Source organism: Perca flavescens, chromosome 13 (genome assembly GCF_004354835.1).
Source record: "Perca flavescens isolate YP-PL-M2 chromosome 13, PFLA_1.0, whole genome shotgun sequence".
In the NCBI taxonomy this organism is placed as follows: Eukaryota; Metazoa; Chordata; class Actinopteri; order Perciformes; family Percidae; genus Perca; species Perca flavescens.
The window spans coordinates 12,700,229-12,715,264 of record NC_041343.1 but is presented as its reverse complement, the minus strand read 5'-3'; the positions used below and the strand labels follow the sequence as shown (position 1 = coordinate 12,715,264).

The 15,036-nt window shown below is 40.9% G+C and overlaps 1 protein-coding gene across 5 annotated transcripts in view; it reads left to right on the top strand.

The window, feature by feature from the left end:
• npas2 (neuronal PAS domain protein 2) overlaps positions 1–14,236 on the top strand; it is a 39,823-nt gene extending 25,587 nt beyond the window's left edge. For 3 of the 5 annotated variants that reach the window (XM_028596511.1, XM_028596508.1, XM_028596509.1), the window contains exons 8-22: positions 1,539–1,652; positions 2,206–2,321; positions 3,321–3,403; positions 3,517–3,623; positions 3,715–3,862; positions 3,994–4,078; positions 4,178–4,304; positions 5,784–5,881; positions 5,996–6,082; positions 6,672–6,863; positions 7,628–7,855; positions 8,103–8,287; positions 8,824–8,916; positions 9,044–9,248; positions 10,871–14,236. In XM_028596511.1, coding sequence (XP_028452312.1) covers positions 1,539–1,652; positions 2,206–2,321; positions 3,321–3,403; positions 3,517–3,623; positions 3,715–3,862; positions 3,994–4,078; positions 4,178–4,304; positions 5,784–5,881; positions 5,996–6,082; positions 6,672–6,863; positions 7,628–7,855; positions 8,103–8,287; positions 8,824–8,916; positions 9,044–9,248; positions 10,871–11,080 — 2,078 coding nt within the window. In that variant the 3' untranslated portion in view covers positions 11,081–14,236. The remainder of the gene's footprint in view (positions 1–1,538; positions 1,653–2,205; positions 2,322–3,320; positions 3,404–3,516; positions 3,624–3,714; positions 3,863–3,993; positions 4,079–4,177; positions 4,305–5,783; positions 5,882–5,995; positions 6,083–6,671; positions 6,864–7,627; positions 7,856–8,102; positions 8,288–8,823; positions 8,917–9,043; positions 9,249–10,870) is intronic. The other 2 variants (XM_028596510.1, XM_028596512.1) reach the window with 2 other exon arrangements.
• The last annotated feature ends 800 nt before the right edge of the window (positions 14,237–15,036 follow it).

Genomic DNA, 15,036 nt, shown 5'->3' with positions numbered 1-15,036 from the left:
GAGCTAGCTTAGTATCAAGTTAAGACTTTAAATCACTGTTATGTTAGCACAGTAATCCAAAGCAATGTAGTATCTGGGGCTCAAGACACTGACCTTAATCCTGTGTTACTATTGGGCTTTACTCAGAAAGGGAGATGGTGAGGAGCTAGTGTCTCGCTCTATACTTAGAAGCCTAAATAGCAAACTGTCACAGAGCCATGTCTGGAGCCATCGGAAGATGAGATAAAATAAGATACACCTTTATTATCCCCAGCGGGGAAATTCAGTCGGTCAGATATGTTTGAACTCCCCTTTTTATTGTACCTGCTCTTAAAAAAAAAGAATCTTCCTAAATGGAGCGGAGTCTGAACACAGCAGACAACAGACAAAAGGCAAAAACAAAAAAGTAGTAAATCAACAAGCAACATCAGGAGGCTAAAATCGATTATGATTTGTCTCTGCATCAATGCAGAATCGTCCAGGTCTGCATCGCGATGCAATGATTAATTTTGACCCCCCTAGAAAATATACACAAGTATTTGGAGACCAATTACATACTAATGTGACAGTGGTGCTGGTGGGATTAATAGCAGCAGAGTCAACAGGTCTATGTAAACGGTGTACACCAGACTAATATATGATATGGTTAAGTCATAGTACTATACAATAATCAGTCCAGCAGTCCAGCTGAGAGACAATAGAGAGGGAGAGGTGAGTGGTTCGGATGGACCAGACACTGTTGAGAAATGGCTGTGTGCCTTGTTATAGTCTTTGGTTCCTGCTGCTGTTGTACAGTCAATCATCTATTTGGCACATTTCAAAGGGTAAGACATCTATCTTTTGTCTTTCTTGCATGAGAAGGATTGCCTGGCTTTCAAGCTAAATCATTGCTGATTAGCTGTGAAACGTATGCTGAATCATGGAACACAAGATGTGGATTTTTAAATGATTTTTTTTATCCATTGACTGAATTTACATTAAAGACATCTTCAAGTGGTGCCCAAACTACCTTGGCCTGTCCACTTAAAACCTTTAGATTTGTAAGCTTCTGTTGAATAATCACCTGCCTGTACACTTCCATCATGCATTCGCAGGAAATTCAAATCCTTGTCGAGGTCAAAGTGTTCCATTAGTAAGTTTCTCCATTAGAGAGCGACCAAAGCTTAAAGTGCATTTCTTATGTATGCTGTCAAACCATAAATCTGCTTCGTTGACTCTACCAATAGATGTACGAAATGCATTAATGACTGTATTAAAATATTACATAAGCATTATGCCATAGCCCTTTTAGTTGATGTGAACCCTCTTTTAATAGCAAACATCATCTATTGTCACATCTATTGAAGTATGACGAATACATTTCACTTTGTACTATTTTCTGTAGCATAGAAATTACACGTTAGATCTTTCTTTCCACAATGCAGATCTTTAACTACTGTGCTGTTCATGTCATACAAAAAAACACCGACATGATCAAGAAGCACCTCATTAACAGACAATTTGTTATAAAGATGCTGTATTATGAATAGGTTGTTAACGTTGAAAATACTGTTTTTCAGGTGATGCACATATTGAATTTTGCTGTCATCTAGCCAGAGGTAACATTGACCCAAAGGAGCTGCCTGTATACGAGTACGTCAAGTTTGTTGGAGATTTCAAGTTTCATAACAGTGGTAAGGATTTTTTATTTTTCTCCTTGTTTTTAAAGCTTTAGTGCGTAACTGTTTGATATTAATGAACGTCCGTTACATTCAAGCCATTGCCAAATGAGTTGATACAAAGCTAATTAAGACTATCAGCTCCCCACAACTCTCTCTGTATTTCTCAGTCTGGCTATGTTCAGAAGATTGTGTCGTTCGGCAAAGATAATGACCTTTTCTGAAGAGTCCGTCATGTTTTTTTAATCCTCTGTGTCCTCCTCGGCTACTAGCAACTGCGTGGAGGGGGGGGGGGAGAGATGCGCGACAGTTTTGTTAATTAATTAGAATTAGAATTCCTCATGGCGGAGACAGAAACTACGCACTAGCTTTAAAGACTTAAGATTCAGTAAAATGTGTGTAACTTAAATGCAGTTAAGGTCCATGAAATAAATCCTCTTTATATCGCATGAATTTAACGAACTGAATGGGAATAAAGTAATTGTCATGGAATAAAATTAAGATAGATGTCACAAACCAACTGTATGCTCCCCCCCCCCCCCCATGTACCCTCTCTTCTGTCATATAGTGCCTATATCTTGTAACGGGTTGGATCTGACGTTACCAAGAAGCCTGCAGTCATCGCTGGAGGAGCAGGTCTGCCTCATTGCTACTGTACGATTAGTCACTCCACAGTTTCTAAAGGTAAGACCTGCCCGGATCTTAAATCTTGTGCCTTTCTTTCTCAGTTCGTGTTGCATGTGTGTGGCATTATTACTCACAAAAGGAATAAAAGAGATGCTGCTGAAGCCAATCATAATCATAATGAGCTGGGGGGTGTTTGATTTTGATCCATGCAAACTCCCATTGTGTCACGGACTCTCTGGAGTTGTCTTTCTGCACACTGTGTACCTTCCAACTGATTACATCATGCATCGGATCCCAAAGGTGCTCTCTGAGTTCAAATCTGGACACTTGGCAAGTTGTTGAAGTGAAGTCCTGTAACCTCTCTAGGATCTTGTAATGTTGAGATCAACTCAGTTCACAGTAACAGTTTTATACCTCTACCGTTTCCAAACGTAAAAGGAAAGTGAGATGAAGCTAAGGGTCCAAACAACTTTTTTTCTGCCTTTAAAAAGAGAGCAAAAGTGCTAGAAGAAACAGATCTATTGGACAGGCTTCAACTCTCCCCCTCTCTCTCTCCCCCCGTCTGGTTTCCAGATGGAATGACTGTAACACTAAAGTCGGGACCATATGACACATGGAATATTTTTTCCCCTCAGATTCTCAGACAAGACAAATCCACTGCAAATACTGGTTTTAATCAGTTTTTTTGGAACCCTACACTTGACATATGTCACACAACTTCTCCCACAGACTTCTTTCAGTTTGCAATATACTTGTTTAATGACCCACCTCAGTTCAGAACATGCAAACTGTTTAACCGTGATGCAAGCAAATATGATTACATGTCAACTAAATTGTAGCAAAACATACTGTACATTTCTGAGATATCAGTTTGGCTGTTATGTACGAACAAAGTTGGTGATTTTAAAAACAAAACAAAACATGAGGCACACCTTAACATTAGAGTAGCTGAATTTTGTGGATTACCTAGGCAAAAAATAAAATATAAGAAATGTAATTCCCTACGTTGCTGTGAAATCCCAATAGTGACTTTCTCACTCTATTATTTTTGCTTAGGATTTGTGTAATGTGGAAGATCCTTGTGATGAATTCACATCCAGACACAGCCTTGAGTGGAAGTTCCTGTTTTTAGATCAAAGGTAAAAGATTTGAATGCTTCCTTCTCGTATCAATCAGCAGTGTAGCTTTTTTTTTATTTTTTAATCAAGAATATGTCTTTCTTACATTTTAATAATCTTCTTTTTGGTTCCAGGGCTTCACCAATCATAGGATATTTACCCTTTGAGGTTCTTGGAACCTCTGGCTATGATTACTATCATGTGGACGACTTGGAGCTTATAGCTCAGTGTCATAAGCAGCGTAAGTAACTCTGTTGCTTCTCTCTTATCAGCCACCTTCCCCATCATCAGATCCAGGAAAAATAGGTTTACATTCTTTTTTCTCTCCTCAGTAATGCAGTTTGGAAAGGGTAAATCCTGCTACTATCGCTTCCTGACCAAAGGTCAGCAGTGGATTTGGTTGCAGACTCACTACTACATCACGTACCACCAGTGGAACTCCAAACCGGAGTTCATTGTCTGTACTCACACTGTTGTCAGGTAAGCCTGATTGTTGCACCTTGGGGTACTCCTTGGGGATGTAAATTAACATTTAAAAAAACAATTTGTTGAGATTAAGGTTAAATTAGATATACGCTTGTCAAACATACTGTTTCTGTGTTGTTTTTCAGTTACGCTGAAGTGCGAGCTGAAAGGAGGAGAGAGTTTAGCTTTGAAGAACTGTCTCCACCTGAGATAGCTCCCTCCTCAGTGAAGGTAAGTGCCCTTTTACATACGGTATGTGGCGATTACAAGGTCAGTCTTTATTTCAGCCTAGATCTGATCCTTGGTGTTGAACGTCACTCTGTGTTCCAGGCTCAGGAGTTGTACTTGGACATCTGCTCCACACTGGATCCTCCGCGGGACAGAGACAGCGGTGCACGTTCGGTATCCTCCCACAGCTCGCGCAAGTCCTCCCACACAGCGATGTCAGACTCTGCATGTGAGTCATCCTCTGCTCCCTGAAGTGCTAACTCACTCAACAGCAGTTTAAAGGAGCACGCCGACTTGTTGGGACTTTAGCTTATTCACGGATATCCCCCAGAGTTAGACAAGTCCATACATACCCTTCTCATCTCCGTGCGTGTCGTAACTCTGTCTGGGGCACCCACCGCTAGCCTAGCTTAGCACAGATCCTGGAGGTAACCGGCTCCAACTAGCCTACTGCTACCAATAAGTGACAAAATAACGCCAGCATGTACCTACTTACATGTTGTGATTTGTATAGTCACAGCGTGTACAGATAACAAGTTCACATGAGACACAGCCGTCTTCTAACCGTATACATACTGGGAACTATATTCTCAGAAGGCGAAGCGCTGCTACTTGGGCGGAGTGATTTGCTCGCAGCACCTGAGAAGCCCCTTGGTGAGGAGCAGAGAGTTTGCTCAGAGTTGGAGTAATATCACTCTGCCCAAGTAGCAGTGCGTCCTTTTAAAAAAAAAATCATTTGAATAGATTCAAATCTGACAAATTCTTCAGCTGATCTGTTAAGACTATGTGATCAGAGGTAAAAAAAAAAAAACTGCTGTAACTACGCAGTCAATAAAACACCTACCTTAATATATGTGGGTGACAATGCATCTGTAATGAAATGTTTCCGAGGCTTACTTTAGCTTAGTTTGAGCCTCCGGTCTCTCTGACTTTAGCTGCTCTTCCACCCACCGTCTAAACTATTACAACACTTTACTTCCATCTGCATGTTTATGAACAATACACAGTGGCAGTGGCAGACTCATTACAGTTGCTGCTCATAAACTTAGCTGCTGCTGCTGCTGCTGCTGCTGCTGCTGTCTTCCCACATATATTATACACTTTGACTATTTACAACGACAAATTCATAAAACTGTATCTGTCAGAAAAATAGCCAGTAGATGGTTTTTCTTTTCTTCTATATCGGCTAAGATAAAAAAAAAAAAAAAAAAAAAAAAAAGCATCCCCCGAATGCATCACTGTTTGTGGGTTTAAGTCAGAGGCTGAATGAGGTGGCAATCAATGGCCAGTGAATCAGCAGTTTTGTTATAAAACCAGAAAGGAAATGCATAACATAAGTTGTTGTTGGAAGAATTTACAATTCCCCTTTTAAAGAGGACACGTAATATGTGAAACAAAAACGCTAAGTTCATTGAGGTATTATTAATGCAGTCACATTTGATTATTTGGTTTTTTGTCAATAGAGACCTCATCCTTTTTGATAAATAATGTATGTGTATCATCACGACAACGAGGGGGGGGTGGAAATGATTGACAGATTAAAGCATGTTAAAGAAATTGTATTCCACTCATAAAATGAGCAGAACATCAAGATTTTGAGTGTATCTCAACTCTGTTGCGGTTATCAGCTGTCATTTGACAGAAAAACCGTGATAATGACCTACTATTATTGAAGTGTGTGTTTAGAAGTGACCTGTCTCTCTTGCAGCAGCTAACTCCTACACAGAGGCCTGCACACCATCATGGCAGTCTGCTTCCATTGGGACAGAGAAGACATCTGCCAGACTCCAACCTAGAAGTTCAAAGGTCAGTTTCCAACGTTACGTGTAACATGGTCAGTGGGAAACAACTGCACAAAGTTGACACAATATCGTGCCACAGATTGTGCTTAGTTGTAAAACTGTGTCATTTTCCCTGTAGAATTTGGCACAAAGACAAAATTCCTTTGACCTCGTTCCCCAACTGAGCCTCCCCCTTTCTCCTACCTGCAGCAAGCACTCCGCAATGGTTAGTGTTTAGACTTCTCCTCCTGCCTGTTGCCTTCCTCTCCTCTGTTTGTGTACAATATCTTATTGTTTTGACTGTTGCTGCTGTACAGTTTGTGTTTATGTCATCTTGCGTTGTGTGTGCCTCCAGTGCTTCCAGGCCCAGTTATAAGATTGTGTTATAAAAACCAAGTGAGAAAAGACAAGTAACGTATTGTTTTTTTCTCAAAGAAATCACTCATCCATATCAATTTTCTGACAAGTTAAACCAATTTCACTGGTTAAGCGTGCGCCCCGTTGTACAACGTCTCAGTCCTTACTGCAGCGGCCGCAGGTTCGACTCCGACTGCGGCCCCTTTGCTGCGTGTCGTTCCCCCTCTCTCCCCCTATTCCTGTCTTAAGCTGTCCTGTCAATGAAAGCCTAGAATTGCCCAAACAAACAAAACAATTTCACGGAAACAGTGGGAGGAATCACAATTATGTGACTCATGCTAACTGATTATCTCCTCATATGCTACGTTTACTAAGAAAAAAAAAGAAGAAGAAAAAAACCACTGCCAGGCTTTTCTCATGTCTCATCCAAACTGCTATTTTGGATCATGTCTTTGCAGCAACAGCAAACACAGCAGCCGCAGCAGCCGCCGTCGTCGCCCATGTATCCGCTGCAGCAGCCGCAGCTCTGTGTAATGAGCCAGCTGAAGGAACAGCTGGAGGAGAGGACGCGCATTCTGCAAGCTGACATTAAGACGCAGCAGCAGGAGCTGCACGACATCAAGGAGAAGCTTCAACTCGCTAATTTCCAGGTAACACTCCCACAAAGACTAAAGAAGCAGCAGCAACAACAAAAACTACCCATGGCATGCAGCACCAAATGTGGCTAAAAAAAAATATAGATAGCCGCAGACTTCAATCCAGACATAAATTATTAAGCATTTACGTTTCAGCTGTTAAGGAAAGTCAACATCATATTGTAAGTTTACATTCCCTAACCCATCACAGTAATGGTGGTAGGGCCCCACCAAGAGGCCAGCACAAACCAGTTCAGCCACAAGTACTTCCTGACCTTCATCACCCCCAGAACACGCATTATCGTGCAACAGATTAACAGTTAAAGTAAACCGGAATACATATGAATACCTATCTAATGATTTACAGGCATACTGCTGTGATTTAACCGAATAAACACCGAATAGAATAAATGAAGATATGCAGAATAGCATTTGAGCCATATTTTTTTGGAGGTATTGTCAGGAATCTATAAGAAAATGTAAAGTTTTTTTGGTTACACTTTACTTGAAGGTATCTACATAAGAGTGACATGACACTGTCATGAACGTGTCATAAACATTATAAACAAGTCATAAACGTTTATGACATAACGCTTCTGTCATTAAGTGTCATGACAGGTTAGGGTTAGGGTTCATGAGGGTTCATGTGTCATGACAGTGCCATGTGTTCACGACAATGTCATGTCACTCTTATGTAGATACCTTCAAGTAAAGTGTTACCGTTTTTTTTTCAAGTAAATGAAGGATAGTTAAATATTTCCTGTTTATGTGTGTGTAAGATGTTGTTACAGCAGCCTGTCCACAATGACTTTGGCCAGGCCCAGCAGCAGCAGCAGCAGCAGCAGCAGCAGCAGCAGCAGCAGCAGCAGGGCTCGGGCAGGCCGGCCCCGCAGAGCCAGTCAGGGGTGATCAGGCAGCTCTCAGGCCAGCCTAAACCACCGTCCTGCGGGGCCCACAGTTCATCCCCTCACTCACTCCTGACAGAGAACAGCTCACCCTCGACGCAGGTACAGAGCTGCACAAGTGGAAAATCCAAATCTGAAACAACTGTCACAACACAACAGGAGTCATGTTCTGGATTCCGTTGTTAATATCAGTCAATTATTGAAAAATATTCGTAAACATCTCAACAACAGGTGGCAGGGTTCTATAATTTTTACATGCTGTGTGTGTGTGTGTGTGTGTGTGTGTGTGTGTGTGTGTGTGTGTGTGTGTGTGTGTGTGTGTGTGTGTGATTCCTTCGTTTCATCTTAGGTCCAGCAGAGAATTGCACGGAGCGGGCAGGCACAGTCGGTGAGCGTGCCCATGCAGACGAACACGAGTGTGACGATGCCCTTCTACAGCAACCCCATGATGTTCTCTCAGAACAACACGAGGTCTCTGCAGGATGCAAACCAAAGACAGACAGACAGCGAGTTCAACCAAGAGGGACAACTACGGTGAGAGATCAATATGTTTCACATCATGAAATCGTGAAATTCAGCCACTCAAAAACACAGGCGACATTGGCAGTGTGGCATAACACTATGGAAAGTTACTAATATGCAGTCAGTTTTATGAATAGCACACATAACAGTCCTTTTTATCACAGTACAAATCATGGATGTATAAAAAAAAAAAAAAAAACTGGATACAGCATTTGAGTCTTCCGCACTATGGGGGCTTTTGCCATGCAGGTCTATGAGAAAAAGTTTTGTTGGGGGCACCCGGATAGCTCAGTTGGTAGAGCGGGCGCCCATATATAGAGGTTTATTCCTCGACGCAGCGGGCCCGGGTACGACTTCGACCTGCGGCCCTTTGCTGCGTGTCATTCCCCCTCTGTCTCCCCTTTCGTGTCTTCAGCTGTCCTGTTGAATAAAGGCCTAAAAATGCCCCAAAAAATAATCTTGTTGGGCCAGACATGGAAGTTGTAATTTCACTGTTTGATCGCTATGTCAAATTGAGTTCTTCCAGTAACAGATTTTATTTCCTGCAGCATGCTCCTCAACCAGCCAATGCAGACGCTGGTTCCCACTAGCAGTGTCACCACGCAGCCTTCCCAGTGCAACATGGGCATCTCCCAAACCATGTGAGAACTGTTCAATTACACTGCATGCACAAACACACACACACACACACACACACACACACCCCTGTCTCTTTGCGTGGTGCCATTTCGTATTGTGCCTAAGTTCTTCGTTGTGCCCTCCAAACAGATACACCTTGGAGCAGCAAATCATCGGCCCTTCATTCTCCATGCAACAGGTCAACTGCAATGCCGTCCTGGTGCCCTCCTTCACGTCTCCCATTATGATCCCACACAACAGTTTCATCACAAACCAGTCCCAGTCAGCCTACCACACTCAGCCTCAGGCTTCTCAGCACTCTCTGCAGCTACAGCAGCCCCAGCAGTTCTTTCAGGTACCACGCCCATCTGCACGTGTCGAGATGCTTCAGTTTAAATCATCAGTGTGTAAATTGGTGTCTGGACTACATATATGTCATGGCTTTTTGCATAATGCAGCTCTGTGTAATTACCCAAAGCTTTATATTTACTGGTTTATGATGATTATAGGCATTACACTGCATCTGAATCCCTAGTTACCACAGCAACAAGCTACTGTGTAATTCTCACAGGCTGTTCGAGATCCGTGTTATTTGCAATCATTCTAAAACCTTGGCTTTGTGGCAGAGCTGGGATGCAATCTAAAATTCATTAGGTCAGATAAAGTATTTCTGCAGACTTGTTTATCATCTTTGTCCAGAAGGGACAGCATAAGTCACTAGCCGTTAAAAAAAAAAAAAACTACAATAGATAAATAATGTTAGTCTACTGAAAAAAAACAGTTCAAAAGTAGGTTACCTAAATCCTTCTACACACCAAAGAGAATATTGCATCAGTTTATTTCTTGTGAGATTTAATGTAAATCATAGATTGAATGGTAACATTTCTTTTGTGTGCTGCCGACAACAATCACGTTTCTATGTCAAGGCTTTATTTTCTAGGCAAGGCAGGTTTATTTATAGAGCACATTTCAGACACAAAGGCGATCCAGAGAGCTTTACATGAGCATAAACAACATGCAAAACAAATAAGAACCAGTAGAACAGTAGATGTGGATATTTTATTTGCATTATAAAAGAACTACAGTAAAGTTAAATGTCATATTGAGTCAACCTATAATATAATGCATATTTCTGTTCTACTAATGGGTGAAATGAAAATATAATGGTGCTGAGGTCCTTAAGCAGCCACAGAGCTGTTCATTTAGTAGCTTTTGGAGAGCAACTGGAATGCTGGATGAACAGGGCCCACTCACTGTTTATGTTTGCCATCATTTTGGAGATTGCTAATTCAACTCCTAACGTACAATTTGGGCACTGTAAAAATGATTGTTCCATTAAATCAGGGCTGGAAATCATTAAAAAACTTTTTTTATAGTCCATAAGATAAACACCCTTACATTTCATTACACAAAAACACAGTCCTCACATGGTAAGAATGGCAGAAAAGTAAGAAAAAAAAAAACTGAATGTATACTGCACACTGACTTTATTACACACTATGCTCGTTTTGGACTGCAGAGCATTTATCACCAGGAAGTAATAGCTGTATTTGTTCTGCAGAGTACACAGCATAATATTCAGAGAAAGTGCAGTGTATAGGCGGCTGTGGCTCAATGTGGCTCAGTGGTCACCTGCCAATCAAAAGGTTGGTAGTTCGATCCCTGGCCCTGCAGTCCCATGTGGAAGTGTCCTTGGGCAAGACACTGAACCCCGAGTTGCTCCTGATGCTGCGCTATCGGAGTGTAAATGTGTGTGAGTGTTTATCTGATGAGCAGGTGGCACCTTGTACGACAGCCTTTGCCACAGTGTATGAATGTGTGTGAATGGTGAATGGTTCCTGTACTATGTAACGGCGCTTTGAGTAGTCGTAAGACTAGAAAAGCGCTAAATAAAAACAGTCCATTTATACACTATTGGTTATGTATCTCAGTCAAGGATTAGATTCAAGAAATATATATATTCTCTTGTGTCCACAGATGGCTCAAGGACTTGTGCACGGTGGATCTACTCCAGCATTCTTACACACCACTAATGTCCCACAGCAAAGCACTGTGGGATACATTCAGCAGCAAACGCAGCAACTGCCGCAAGCGCAACAGCAACAGCAACAGCAACAAAGGCAATACCAGCATTCCCAAAACCAGACTGGCAGTGTTTCAGACTTTCGAAATATGCTGACTCGGTAGCGCTGTGGACTGCGTTAGAGCGCCGAGATCTCCCTCTGTGCTGTCGCTGTGTAGGCGGCGGCACGTTGTGGCATTCGGAAGTCAAACGTGACGTTGAGTTCTGCTGCGGAAATGCCTGAAAGTGGAAAATTGCTTGTAGTGACCCAACTGTTGATGTGAAGCAAGCACGTTCAGAAGAAGCCGGCCTGTACATCACCGGAGTGAAAACTAAGAACAGAGGCCGCAGTGACCCGACGTCACCTGCAGGATCCGAGGAGGGTCGGAGGTGCTGGGCAGCGGGGCCTCGTCGCCAGCCCACATCACGCTCAGGCAACTGTCAAACTGCAACAAATGGATTATCAAAGCTATCAGGAAGACACCACATGTTTACATGTGGAAGTATTTCATCTAAGAGAGTTTCCCTCTTAAGTGTCTGTTTGCACTTTGGTACCTGCCCCTACCCAAAAGTAAAATATTTATTTTTGCCTATAAATGAATGTTCTATTTTTCTCACTAATAATGGCTTACAGCTTGACACCCCTCTCCCCAGTGACATACAATCATCACACACAATCAGATTTTCAGCTCCAATAGTAAATGGTTCATCTCATGAAGAGATTTTTGTACGTGGGAAGTGTATTTCAGTTGGTAGACATCAGAAGTCGCTCCCATTTTTGTCCCCAGAACAACGATTTACTTGGTTGTGAGATTGTTCAAGGCAAGGCTTTACTGGGAAACATGCAGCGGTAGGGTAACCGTCATATCTAAAGTCAGGTTGGGTAACAATTTAGATTGGAACACGCTACGCTGGGATGCTGGGGGTGAATATTCTCCAAATACTAGAAAGGTCCATCTAGATTTTTAAAGCCTCAATCTGGGACTGAAGAAGCTCTGAAGTCCTGATTTTCGGTTGATTTGGACGAGCTATGCAGTACGAGTCCTTAAACGAGCTACCGGGGGTGGGTGGCGGGGAGGAATGTGTGCCTTTCACCATGGTGCGTCCAAGGTGCGGTTTGATGGTTGTGTCTGATTACGGCTTTAAAAATCCAGCTCAGGTCCATTTGGATTACAAAGTGATATTTTCATAGGTCATAATTCATTATTTTTAGCATCAGATTCAAACAAAGACGTCTAGATTTTTAAAGGATGTTTTACAAATGTATGATTGCTTTTGGCAACCTTTACATCAGTAAGTCCAACCTCTTTTTGAACGCTTTCTATAATGATAGTAGCCAATAAGATTTAACTATTTACTAAAACCCTAAATCACTTCATGTTAATTTACTACATACTATATATATATATATATATTTGAAAAGAATATATTGGATTAAGAAACTAGTTTTATACACAAAGGTTGTAACTGATTTTTTTTTGTTTATGTTCAGACATTGAAAGGTCAAGGCTGGTCATAATGTCTTACCCCACCTGGGTTAATGCAAAGACCAGTCCACTGACGTGCATGTGGCTCATAGCAGTTTTCCATACCACAATACAACAAAGTGATTTAAATAACTTTGGAAAACTGAGAAATGATTTGGGTGCTTTTGACTGCTACCTGGATATTTGTGAAAAATATTGCCCTGTTTATTCTGCATTCCTGTTTATTCTGGGCATTCGTTTCATTTGGTTTCGACCACCAGTCACTAAATGTACACTCTAATGACCAAATGAGCTCATTTTTTGCTTCCTACTATGAATGTGATCTCATCCAAAAACCAAAAAAACTGCCAGCAGATATAATTTCCCCTGAAAATATAGAAACCTCCGATGTGTTATTGTGTAGAATATCATACAACAGAAAACAAAAACACTGCATTTGACATTATTTCAAAGTCGATTCTTCATACGTCTGAAAGTTGCTTGCAGTCAGTCCTGTCAGTATTTTCAAGATTTTATACTGTGCTTTTTGTATGACAATCTCTCGAGTCCATCACACTTTGAGAGACTCTTTGGTAAAGGAAATCTTGCTGCGATATGCGTAACTGCACTCCTATCTCAGACAGTCACTTTGAATATAAAAGGTAAGCAGACCTTAACATATTTTTCAAGATGTAATGCTTTTTTCTGCGTTCTTCGACAACAGCGTTGTCAGATTGCATCGCTGTGACAACGGTTAGATAACAGTTGTAACAGAAAGAGGTTTGGAGTGTACTGGTGAAAACCGATTGGCAGTCGAACGACATCCAGGAAGAAACCACACTAAAGAACGTGCATGCATCTCTCTTTGGTTTATGACAATCAGACACGCTTGTCACCGTATACGGAAACAGAAACTGACTTCATCATTTAATGTGTTCCTGGATTACATATTTGTTTTCAGCTCAGCAGGAAAAACAAGTTTCTGGTGACTCAGTGTTTCCTGAAAGTCTCACCCTGGAACCTGTACTCCACTTTATAATAAGCAGTCTTTTATGCTCAATATGACAGTTGGGTCTCAGCTCACATTGAAGTTAGCGGTGTCATAGTCCCTTTCAAAATTGGTGCTGTTCATAGCGGACGACAGGACTCAACTGTCAAGATCAAGATCACTTTTAACATGTACATTCAGTGCCGATTTACACTTTCCTATGTGCAATGTCAATTTAAAAAAAAAAAAAGAATGTTAATTTATACTGTTTTAAATGTTTCACAACAGATGTGCAATGTATATAAAGGTGTATAATAAGCCATTGTACCATGTAAATTATATGGAAGTATTTTTTTAAAGAAAATGTCCAAACATTCCTCCAACCATTGATATCAGCAGTATCTTTTCTTTGTTAAAAGTTTTAGATGTGTCCAGTGGGAATGTGGTGCAGAGTGGTAGTTTTCCCAAAACACAGAAACTGTGGAGGAAAGGGTCACATGTTCACCGTGATCACGAAAAAAGATTGAATGAAGAATCGGAAATCCTTATGTTCTCATCAAGCGGAATGTCAGACACTTTAAGAGTTCACATCAGGGTGCAGGAACGCCTGACCACCTGTGTGGTCTTTAAAGCGTAGTTCAGCCAAAAATGACTGAAGTTAAACTGAAAAGTCATTTTCCTTTTTTTTTCAGTTCACTAGGTTTTAGTTTAGCTTTTATAAGTGCAATTGTATATCATCAAAATCTGTTTCAGACAGCTGAGGGAAATCTCAGCCTCCCTTTATGTATGTCTATACATGTACAGGTGGTACAGCAGCAGTAAAGTGACAGCCCATAGAAGGTCAGCTCAGCCAGGAACTCAGAGAGGCCATAGATGACCTGATTTTTTTTTACTTTCCTTTATTCCTCAATTTTATTTTGATTACAGAAAGAAATCTAAAAGACTTTATAAGTTTTGAAAACTCATCATTTTTAACCCTTCAGTCAATCCCAGTGAAATTTCCCCTTGAGGTTGTTTTTCATCATTCAGAGAAGATTTAGACAAATACAAAATAACTGTTATATATACTGTTATTTGCCTTGCAAAGGTGGCCGAGCAAAATTCTGCTCATTAAACTCGACTCGTAATGAATCATGTTGATATTTAGATAATGCATTGTGCTCCAGATATGGCTTAAAGCCCTAAATTATTTTGCTTTGGACAAATCACCCAGTCTGCGCCACATGTTTGGATGCAAGATGATTTTTATTTTTTAGGTGCGTATTGCTTCACAGATGTTATTCTAAATAATCCATCCGCTCTGTTGGTTTTTTTCTTCGTCTTCTCCCCGCACTTTTTTTTCCTTCTTCTTCAACTTTGAGAGTGCTTTTCTTCTTCATGGGGTTTTTCATTGAGCGTCATTGTTTTTGATGGCATGTGATTTTAATCACATTTAACTTGTACTTTCTGATTTGTAAAATAGTGACTGACACCTTAAATGTACATGAACAAAACAAACCTGGTGCACAACCATTTCTGCAGTTTCAGTGCAGAAACAAATATTGAATATATTGTATAATAGAATGTAAAAAAAAAGTTTAGACTATATATATATATATATATATATATGTTTATTTTCTATGTCTAA